This window comes from Clupea harengus, chromosome 23 (assembly GCF_900700415.2).
Source record: "Clupea harengus chromosome 23, Ch_v2.0.2, whole genome shotgun sequence".
Lineage (NCBI taxonomy): Eukaryota > Metazoa > Chordata > Actinopteri > Clupeiformes > Clupeidae > Clupea > Clupea harengus.
Window position 1 is genome coordinate 14,752,774 of NC_045174.1, and position 11,470 is coordinate 14,764,243.

The 11,470-nt window shown below is 44.3% G+C and overlaps 1 protein-coding gene across 1 annotated transcript; it reads left to right on the forward strand.

Moving 5' to 3' along the window:
- The first annotated feature begins 884 nt into the window (after positions 1 to 884).
- On the forward strand, positions 885 to 11,386 carry lrrc45 (leucine rich repeat containing 45). The gene is made up of 18 exons (XM_031561663.2): positions 885 to 982; positions 1,812 to 2,079; positions 2,677 to 2,738; positions 2,914 to 2,984; positions 3,292 to 3,470; positions 3,694 to 3,822; positions 4,220 to 4,332; positions 4,439 to 4,497; positions 4,724 to 4,801; positions 5,372 to 5,507; positions 5,830 to 5,907; positions 6,174 to 6,285; positions 7,224 to 7,294; positions 7,612 to 7,704; positions 8,098 to 8,190; positions 9,416 to 9,589; positions 9,846 to 9,993; positions 10,221 to 11,386. Exons 2-18 carry the CDS (start codon positions 1,842 to 1,844, stop codon positions 10,415 to 10,417), a joined length of 2,031 nt encoding a protein of 676 aa, XP_031417523.1. The 5' UTR covers positions 885 to 982; positions 1,812 to 1,841; the 3' UTR covers positions 10,418 to 11,386.
- Positions 11,387 to 11,470: the final 84 nt, after the last annotated feature.

Sequence of the window (11,470 nt, forward strand, 5' to 3'; positions counted from 1 at the left end):
ACACACACACACACACACACACACACACACACACACACACACACACAAGAAGGATCATGCACAAACCTGTAGACAAAATGTTAATTTATCAAAGCAGCATGGCAATAGCAACCAAAGTTTGCTCTCTGGTGAATGGATTAAAAATGATTAATCAATATACGGTCCCATTATTTCAAAACCATAATATGCGTGTAGTGCCTGTTGATAATTTATAAAGTAATGCCATATGTTTCTTTAAACTCACCTCCGCCATGTGTATGAGTTTCATGGATGCAATTGTTTTCAAATATCGGTGAATGGTTAGTACACAAAAAAAGAGATTGCAATTTGTGGAGACTGACATTCCTCTTAGTGGTGGTGGTGGTGGTGACCACAGGAGGTCTCTAGCATTGGGATGGATATGTGCAAGTCGTGGTGATTAAAAATTGAAAACTCAATGACAAAAAAAACTCAACGGTGTCTTTTTATTCCCCTTCCAGTCATATTAGTAGGCTCCTCAAAATAGCTAAATTTCAGCTTGCTCTTCAGTGCCATCCATAGGCTTACCAGCCATCACTTTATTTTTTTAAGCACATTAACGTTCAAATCAATGGTTCTGTAGTATCTGATCAGGTTGGGTGTATTTTGCCCATTTTGTATGTGGCAAATCAGTGCAAGGAAGGTTGCTGATAATCATGTGGCAATTAATTACGTTCATGTTCTGATGATGGGAATGGTTTTCTGTCTGTGAGGTAATCCTTTTTCTGTGTGTAAATTGGCCTTATACTTGCCAGAATCAGATTTTTTTTTTTACTTCTAACAACAGACAGTATCCTACAATGACTTCTCTCAAAAACTACAATACCCATATTTCACTGAAACTCCCATCAGGCTTTTCACTTCCTGGTTACCCTGCAACTGATGTCAAACTGTCCAACTCCAACATACTTTTTGAACAACATATCCTTGAAAAGAAAACAGGAATGTGAATTGCAGCCGTAGAGTAAGTGCACTTTTACAGTCCTGGCCACTTACATGACAGAGATGATAAAGAAAATATCGTTAATTACAGAATGGGAGTAACGTTAACATTAGTAATCCATTGACACCTGTAGCCAACTTTGTTTACATATCAAACTGCCAAGCTGCTGCTGTTGTTAGCTATTATTGTGTTGACCTAATGCGTCTTACGAATGTTTTACACATTAGTAAGTAAATACAATAGAAGTATACGTCTTAGAACTGATATTTTGAGCTTCACATATGTCTACCTAAAATAAATATCGTGGCTATTTAACTCTAACGTAAACCTAGTAATGCTAGCTATCTGCGCTAACCCATACTCTATTATTTACCCTCTGTTCACACATCACACATCTTGTATGTATTATATGTTAGCTTCTATTTAATGCTTAATAGTACCTTCCTGTCATAAGCTGATAAACAGGTTCAACAGTTTATGCATTTAACTTTTAAATAGCTAGCGCTATGATTGAATTGCTCTTGTTCATGGAAAGGTCAATTGTTGTCATTCCAGCTGAGTTAGCTAGCTCTGCTAACTCGCTACCCATGATTTGTACCTCATGATCGTAAAATTTAGGAGGGGGACATAGCAGCGTATATACTCTGCCCTCAAATCTGTGGAATGATGCATTAAACTACCGTGCAGAAATACTGCAAAATCTATTTGTATAAAGCCAATACACAATTTGTATGTGTAATGTAAAGCCTGTTTTGAAAGTTAGGTTGACTTAGTTTATCTCTTCTCTGGTTTCTCTCTTGTAGACAAGATTTCTAAATGTTCATACTTTGTGTAATGTGTACATGCACAGCTCAGCTAGAGCAAGCGAGTAGAGAGGACCATGGAGGACTTCAGACGGACGGTTCTGCGTCTGTGCAAGGAGAGCGGCGTGGAGCCCCAGGAGTCGGTTCTGACCCATCTGCACGAGGCCCGCGGCATGGCAGGCACGGGCTCCACCAGGCTGGACCTGGGTGGGCATAGTCTCTCCACGGACACCTGTGCCGTCCTGGGCAAGGCGCTGAGCAACGACACGGCCCTCACGGAGGTGGTGCTGAGTGACTGTATGCTTAGCGAGGAAGGTGAGGAGAGGACTGGGAACTGTGTGGGATGATTGGGCTACGCTGCCACTTGAAGTGATGTGCTCAAGGCTCACGTTAGGAGCCCTAAGGACACGACTTGGCAATGCATAATGTGTAATACTCACTGTTCATTTTTGGCCACCCTCATCAGTGAGCACATTTTCAACATTTAGACATTTTAGAGCTAGCCTACCCCTACTCTGCTTTCTGAGAAGTTGCTTGACAAAGACTTAAAAAGACAAAAAAAATCTAATCTAGCATTATGGAAGCAAATAACTGACGAGGGTCACACATGCTGGTCACACATCCTGGATGTCAACTGAATTTCACACAGTGAAGCTGTAAACAGACTTTCCCCCTCTTCTAGCTGGGAATAGAACGGAGAGCGTTTAGGTGATGAACAGCACCATATGTCAGCTAACCTTTCCTCGCTAACATTGTTAAGTATCAAATATAGAGCCTAGATTGCCTAGAAATTTCTAACATGTTCTGTTACTTGCACTGTTGCAGCGAGGACCAGTGTGTTTGTGGGTTATGCTTTGAATGTGCTGAAAGAGTCTCACCTGAGTGTGGCGCTCCTGTTCTTGTCATTCGTAGGTGCCAAGCTGTTGATTAACGGCCTGTGCCTCAACGCCACCATCAGGCTCCTTGATCTGAAGGTGAGGCTTATCGCCCTGTTGCCCACTTATCAATATTGAGAGCGTAGCATCATCTAATGTCATGTCTTGACTATGCACTGTGGTGTTGTTTTGTTTAGTCATTCATTCATTCATTAATTCATTCATTTATTTACTTATTTGTTTGTTTGTTTGTTTGTCTGTCTGTCTTCCCTAGGGAAATAACCTGAGAGGCTCTGGAGCCGAGGCTCTGGGGAAGCTGCTGGTCCGGAACAAGACGATACGCAGGTGAGGCAAACTCCTCTTGGCCCAGCCAGCGTGTTCTTGTTCAGTCCCTGGCAAGGACCGGTGCCAGCACTGGCCAGCATCGTGTCAATGTAACTGAGCCTTCACTTCCACTTCCGACACTATTTCAGTTGTCTGGCAAAGGACTAGTGAAATCGAATCGCCTGACTGGAGATGCGCCCGTTCTTTAGCCGTGTTAGAGTAACGTATACCCACCCCTCCCCCCCGCGGCTGCACACACACACACACACACACACACAAACACACATACACACACACACCAGTAAATGTTGTGTTGTTGGACACACAGGCTGGTTCTGGAGTGGAATGCCCTGGGTATGTGGGATGAAGCCTTCTCCATATTCTGCGAGGGCTTGGCCACCAACTGCAACCTGGCACAGCTAGACCTGCGCAACAACCAGATCAACCACCAGGGGGCGGCAGATCTTGCCATGGTGCTCAAGAGGAACAGCGTCCTACAGGAGCTCGGTAGGCACAGAGTTTCAGCTGATGGATCTCATCTCTGAAAAACACAGAGAAGAACACTTTTCATTGCATTACTTGAATTTGTTCATGTATTGTTGTGGTAGCTTGGATGTGTTTGTGTATTTGTGCTGTAGTGCTTTGAGTGCTCATATGGTCTCAGATGTTCTTCTGTGCGCATGTGTCCTCATTATGTTCTTTTTGTGTTAATGCCGTCTTGACTGAATAGACCTGCGGTGGAACAACATTGGCCTGCTGGGAGGCCGGGCTCTTCTGGAGGGTCTGCAGCAGAACCGGACTCTGGTCCGCCTGGAGATGGCTGGGAACAACGTCCCCAGTGACACAATCAAAGCCCTAGGTAATGCACTCTACTTACTAGGGTTGGCCATTTCACACCCATGGGTGGTCCACCTCATATTATGAAGCACTGGTGACGTGAGGCTGTGTTTTGGAGCAAAGAGGAAGATCAAAAGCTATGAATCAGATTATTAATCACAATATATGATAAAAGATAGAAATCAGTTTGCATTCACACAGTGGTAATGCTGTAATATTGAAACAAAAGTCAGTTGCCAGTTGCTTCACTGCAATACACAGTGTAGTGATGTGTGTGCATCTCTTTCTCGTTTTATAATGTAGTCCTGCTCTTTATTTTCCAGCGAGTTTGTCTACTGTCAGTTACGGTTACTGTTGTCTTCGGCAAACTGCAGTGTGTTTATATCCATGAAAGTGCCTGTTATTTACCGCACCTCTAGACCAGGCCATCAGCCACAACGCCGACAAGCTCAACACACTGAGGGAAGGCCGCAGCAAGACCCAGGTGCTCAGCAAGGAGATCCAGGTTCTGAAGGAGGAGAAGGGCAGGCAGGTGAGAGGCATGCTGGGAAATGGAGTTTTGTTTTGGAGCATGAGTGATTATAATGCATTCATCACAGTATGAAGTGAACACATTGTTCTGCGTTGTGTGTCTCCAGTACATGAGTATGATGGACACCATTGACAAGCAGAGGGATGAGATGGGCAGAAGTAGCAGGTCAGTGCTCAGACTCACAGTGATAATGGTGTGACATGTGATGGCATATCAGGTATAAGGGGTTTGATTTATTTATTTACACAAATATAAAAGTTGGAAAGTTGCCATTCTTAGCAAAACATAACCCCACCACACTCTGACCTTACACTAATATCCTGATATGATCAAAAATGATCTAGATTACCAAGTGTCATTTTGCAGATGTTTTTGATATCTTCGGTTGTAGGAATACTACTATGCGTCTTGGGCAGCTACAGGAGGCTCTGATCGAGAAGAAGTCTACCGTGAACTCTATCACAGCAAAGTAAGATAGTGTGGCTGTTGGACCAGTTTATTATTAGTGTGTTAATGATTGTGTGGGTGTATGAATGAATGAGTGAGTAAGTAAGCGAGCTAGTGTATGTGCGTGTGCGTGTTAATATATGTGTGTGTTAATGGTGCTGCTATTTATATGTGTGTGTGTGTGTGTGTGTACATGCGTGTTTATTGTGCTGTATTTATATACAGTATGTGTTTGCATGTCAATGTGATTACTGTGCTGATGTATTAATATGTGGTTCTGTGTGTGTGTGTGTGTGTGTCTGTGTGTGTGGTGTGTGTGTCTGTGTGTGTGTGTGTGTGTGTGTGTGTGTGTGTGTGTGTGTGTGTGTGTGTGTGTGTGTGTGTCTGTGTGTGTGTGTCTGTGTGTGTGTGTGTCTGTGTGTGTGTGTGTGTCTGTGTCTGTGTCTGTATCTGTATCTGTATCTGTATCTGTGTCTGTGTGTGTGTGCGTGTGTGTGTGTGTGTGTGTGTGTGTGTGTGTGTGTGTGTGTGTGTCTGTGTCTGTGTCTGTGTGTGTGTGTGTGTGTGTGTGTGTGTGGTGTGTGTTCCCCAGGCTGCACATGTCGGACGCTGCGCTGGCCCTGTCGGAGCAGAAGGTGCAGAGTCTGGCGGAGCAGCTGACGCGGGTGCAGCATGAGAAGGCGGAGCTTAAGGAGAGGCAGGCCAGAGACATGCAGAAGGAGGTGGAGGTATAGCAGCAGGACTCTCCACATACACAGACACACACAGACACACACACACGTTACACTCTACACACACACGTTACACTCTACACACACACACACGTTACAGTCCCCATACACACACACACACATTAAACTCTCCACACACACATTAGAACCGGCGGCCATGTCGTATTGGTCTATGTTGATGGGTGTATGCTACTGCTAACCCAACAGTGTGTGTGTGTGTGTGTGTGTGTGTGTGTGTGTGTGTGTGTGTGTGTGTGTGTGTGTGTGTGTGTGTGTGTGTGTGTGTGTGTGTGTGTGTGTGTGTGTGTGTGTCTTGCAGGAGAGCACACTCAGGGAGGGAAAGCTTCATAAAGAGGTGCAGACTGTGAACGAGAGGAACCACCAGCTCCAGAATAAGGTACAGTATTCTCAGTACCCACTGCTGAGTTACACACACGTCTATTCACCTGCAGCTGCTATCTCTGTCTTTTATCTCTCTAGTAGGTTTGGCAATGGTAGCACTACCCTGTACCAGTTTTCGCATGACTGTAACTCACTGATTCAATGGCTTTGTGTGTGTGTGTCTGTATCTTTGTTTTTGCTGTGTGTATGTGGGTTTGTTTGTGCATTCCTTGGTGTGTGTGTCTGTGTGTGTGTGCGCTCATGTGTGTGTTTGTTTTCCAGGTGGATGAGTTGGAGCGCAGGTGTAAGCTGCAGCAGGAGCATGTCTTTGAGCTGAAGCAGGAGCTCACTAACTCCACCGCAGAGCTGAAACTACGACTTGCCCAAACAGAGGGTTAGACACACACACACACACACACACACACACACACACACACACACACACACACACACACACACACACACACCAACTGCTTCAGACATGAACACTTTGTCACTTTATTCTAATGGCTTAACATTATCACTGGAATAAATATTTACATAATATATACCGTAATTTCCGGACTATAAGCCGCTACTTTTTTCCCATGCTTTGAACCTCGCGGCTTAAACAATGACGCGGCTAATTTATGGATTATGATACCTGTGACTGTATACGGTGGCTTTGTGTTTACGGTGGCTTTGTGGAGCTAGGATGCTAGCATGGATGCAGCCGCATGGATGCTTAGCTTCACGCGATTTCTCAGTATCTCTCAATAACTTAACTAATGTCAAAATAACCACAGTCTACCGGCATAGACAGAACACAACTCAAAACACTTTAGAAAATAAAAGTTTACTACAATACCAATCCAGTCTTTTCAAGTTCTTTAGCTCACTGGTTTCAAACTAGCGTCTTTCTTTCTTCTATCTCTCTGTCTTCAATCTAACGTTCTAGCTTCTGATTGACTCTTGCAACTGTGCTCTCTTAAAGCAACAGTGCACTTATCGTAACTGGCACAACTAATAATATGCATCACTATTGTATTACTTTTGATATTCATTTTAGCCTGTGTAAAGTTAATTTGTACCGGTAGGCACCTGCGGCTTATAGACATGTGCGGCTTATTTATGTTAAAAATTATTATTTTTGAAAAATTCAGTGGGTGAGGCTTATATTCAGGTGCGCTCAATAGTCCGGAAATTACGGTAGTATATATATATATCATACATAACTAATATTGATTTCTGATTTGTGACCCTCTTAGTGTGTTAGCTATAGTAGTGCCACTGGGAAGTGGATAAGCATGTGTACTGGGGGAACTCATTTTGGGACATTTGTCTCTGTTGCAGAGCGTCTGGACATGGAGAAGAGACGGTCCAAACAAGCTCTCCTGGACACGGACTCCCTCCGGCAGAAAGAGGTGAGGAGGACAGACAGTGACTGCATTTCTGTCTGACATTAATTCATTATCTATCGGGGTGCACACCCACATAAGCAAACTTTTTATTATGATCTTTGATCATCAGTGTACACATAATTTTTTTTATATAAAAGTGTTATTATTATGCTGACACAATCTATGTGGAGACAAATTTAAGGGATTTATGAGAGGCCTGTTTGAGCTCAGTGGAAACAGAGAATTGAGTGAGATGAGATCACAGAGCCAGAGGTCAGGAGTTGGGCGGAGAGAGTGTCTGTCTGAGCCCTGATGCTGAGGGGGGGGTTGGGATATTCCAGGTGGATCATGTGACTCGTCACCTGGAGGACACAGAGAGAGCCATGCAGGAGCGCATCCTTAAACTGGAGGGACAGCGCATTCAACTGGAGGAGGTGACATTGTCTTTCTCTCTCTCTCTCTCTCTCTCTCTCTCATATTCTACCTGTCTGTCTGCCTGTCTCTCTCTCTCATATTCTACCTGTCTGTCTGCCTGTCTCTCTCATAATCTACCTCTCTCTCTCTCTCTCTCTCTCTCGGTCTCTCTCTCTCTCTGTCTGTCTCTCTCTCTCATATTCTACCTGTCTCTCTCTCGCTTTCTCTCTCTCTTTCTCTCTCACCTTAAACATATTGATTTTTTTGTGGTTATCAGATTTGATGGCTCCAAAAAAAGCTTCAATGATTTTGTGTGTGTGTGTGTGTGTGTGTGTGTGTGTTTGTGTGTGTGTGTGTGTGTGTGTGTGTGCGTGTGTGTGTGTGTGTGTGTGTGTGTGTGTGTGTGTCTGCAGGAGCTGAGCAAGGTGAAGGCGGCAGGCGTAGCAGAGAGAGCCCAGGCTGAACATGAGATGGGGAAAATTCGGAACCAAGTGCGTCTGGAGGAGGTCTGTTTTGGTGCTGTCCTGAGTCCTGATCAGACCGTTCATAAATACATCCCTACAGTGACCTCACTACCACACCTCAGTGCCTCCTCAGTATCTTCATCTGCTCAGATATACACCCACAGTCCTCATGATGGCATGTCCTTAAAGTAACACTATGGAGTTTCTGGAGCCGCCAGGTAGGGGGCTTCTTTCAGTCTTCTTTCAGTCTTTCAGACTATTCAGTAACTTATTTGCTGTCTTGCTTGTGTTGCACTTGCTTGATGTTTGACTGTGTTAGGAAAGTTGTTGACTAGCTAGTTTGCATAAACAAAGTAAGCAAATTTCAAGTTTAGCCGCTAGCAAGACATCTCGTTAGCGTTGTTAGCAAGTAGTATAAGTGCTCTCGTGTCGGCTTCTTTGTAATGTTATTGTGATAGCTATGTTGGATAGCTTGCCAACAACTTTCCTAACACAGTCAAACATCAAGCAAGTGCAACACAAGACAAAGCAAGACAGCAAATAAGTTACTGAATAGTCCAGCAGAAAGTAGCCCCCTACCTGGCGGCTCCAGAAACTCCATAGTGTTACTTTAAGGGAGCATAAACACATCTCTACAGTCACCTCACTACCACACCTCAGTGCCTCCTCAGTAACTTCATCTGCTCAGACATACACCCACAGTCCTCACAATGGCATGTCCTTCAGAGAGCATTCCACTATCTCTCACACAGTGGCTTTACTAAAGGCCCTCCAAACCCATTTACCATCATTGTCCTTATGTGTAGTGCTGTTCAGTTCACACTGTGGTGAGTTGTGATCAGCTGATACATAGTTGTATCTACTCTACAGCCCCATTTCCTTTTTATGAATGGGTTTTTGTTTTGTGCTGACACAATCCATTTGGAGTAAAAATTCAGAGATTCATGAGTATTTGAACTGAACTTGTGCTATAGTTCCTCTGGGAGTAAATAGACAGGAGATCACGTCGCCAGAGGTCAGGAGTTGTGGGCTAGTTTCTCTATCTGAGTCTTCACCTGCACTGTTCAATTCACACAGTGACAAGTTCTGAATAACTGATACTTCTTGTATCCGCTCTATGGCAACAGTCTACACGTTTCTTTTAACGATAGTGATTTTGTTTTGTACTGACAGTCCATTTGAGGTCAAAACAAAATGATGAGCATGTTCAGTTCACACAGTGGCGAGGTCTGACGAACCGCTGTGTCATTTGTCCCTCCCCCCCCAGCAACAGAACGTGAGCGGTTTGGAGGAGAAGCTGCGCGTTCTGCGTCAGTCACGGGACGAGTCGCAGCACCTCTGCACACAGCAGAAGCAGAACATCGCAGACCTGCATGCCAGGCTGGGCCAGCAGAGCGTGGAGATGGACACCGTGAAACGCCGCATGGACGAGCTGCAGCAGGTGTGTGTGTGTGGATGGATGGGTGGATGGATGGATGGGTGGATGGATGGGTGGATGGCTGGATGGATGGATAGATGGATAGATAGATAGATGGATAGAAAGATGCACAGATTGATCGCTAGATAGATAGATAAATATTAGATAAATGGATAGATGGATAGATCGCTTGATCGGTAGTCTAATGTCTGGTCTTAAATATTAAAAGATAATTCTCTCCCTTTCCATCTCTTTGTTTCTCTCTCTCTCTCTCTGATAGGAGCTGTCAGGTAAGGAGCAGGACAAAGTGACAGAGGTGTCGCGTGTGCGGGTGGAACTTCAGGAGCAGATCGGACACCTGCAGGCAGAGAGGACGGCGCAGGGGGGCCTGAAGGAGAAGATCGCCGCCCTAGAGAGAGAAATCAAAGGTAAGGAGTGAGAACATATTTTCTTTTGTTATTAATAACATAATTGTGCAGTTAATGTTGGCATGATGATGTTTACCGTATGTTTTTTGAAGCAGTGAATTGATGACGTTATTTTGGACTTAACTGACATTGTCGCTGTTGCCATGGTGTACTTTGTTGACATTGTTGCTCTTGTTGCCATGGTGTACTTTGTTGACATTGTTGCTCTTGTTGCCATGGTGTGTCAGTGCTGGGCAGCAACCACCGGGAAGCCCTGCTGGATAAGGAGAGTGAGATCTCGTCCCTGCTGGAGCGGCTGCGCATGCGGGAGGGAGAGATCCAGCGCATGCGAGAGGACGAGGCTCAGAGGGCCAGCGCCCTGCAGAACGCCATCCTCACGTACGTCCAGGGGTCGTCGCTAGGACACTTCAACCCCAAGAAGTGACACGGACACCACTGCTGGGCAGTCCATCGCAAACCAAGATGGCGTTGCCACCATGGGGGACCTATTGTTGCTGCCGGTGGTGCAACGGATACAAACACAAACACACACACACACACACACAAACACATTCACTCAAACACACAAACACACACTTGCATATGCACACACAATCACTCTCTTAGGCACACACCCAGATACACGTCATGCTTACCAATGTGCAGGGATCCTCATTCAGTCTCTTCAACCCGAGGAACTGACACACATTCACATATATATACACATTCTCACACATATGCAGACACGTATACATCCATCATACTAACCAGTGTACAGGGATTATCACTCTTCCCACGCGACAAGGGCTACACCCAACCTACCTGGTTTTCTAACAGTCTGGACAGAGAAAATAAGACATTTGTCTCGTCTTCCACTCTCAGGCACTGAAATGTTTTACAATGCACTTCCAATAAACCAGCACTCATTTTAGAGTACGTACAATCTCTGTTCTCGCACAACGCAACCAACATAAACAGGTTGGCTATGGTTTACCACCATCTGCAAACTGTGGATGTTTTTTATTATGGACGGTGCTCGAGAAACTTGTGTCAAACTGTGGAACATTACCTCACCAACTTGAGACATGTATTTTAAGACATGGACATCACTGTCTGGACTGTTTGAAAGTAAGATTATCCATGACATGCTTACTTTCAAATAGTAACCAGTAGTTACTAACCAAATCAACAAACCATGGTGATGTTGTTGATGTTGTTTTTTAAAGCAATAATTGTATGCCCTTTGAGTCTCTGAAATATCAAGGCTGTGATTTGTATATGTGATTGTTTCTAATCTTGTTGGTTGATGAAGCTTGAAGTTTGATACAAATTTTTAACATGATCAATGTCATTTTCCTTTTGTATATTTTTGCACTTTTGGATTTTTTTATTAAAAAAAGCTGTTTGTTTTGCACATCTCTGATCGGTCTGTCTCGAATATGAACTGCAAATGTGAATCTGATAATATTTTGTATTTGTTCTACCATCACTGTGTTGC

Bases quoted from the DNA above. Each gene is read 5' to 3' on its own strand.
- lrrc45 (XM_031561663.2), top strand. From the start codon at position 1,842: ATGGAGGACTTCAGACGGACGGTTCTGCGTCTGTGCAAGGAGAGCGGC. The intron at 2,739-2,913 runs GTGAGGCTTATC...TGTCTTCCCTAG, and splicing joins TCAGGCTCCTTGATCTGAAG to GGAAATAACCTGAGAGGCTC. The intron at 2,985-3,291 runs GTGAGGCAAACT...TTGGACACACAG, and splicing joins CGGAACAAGACGATACGCAG to GCTGGTTCTGGAGTGGAATG.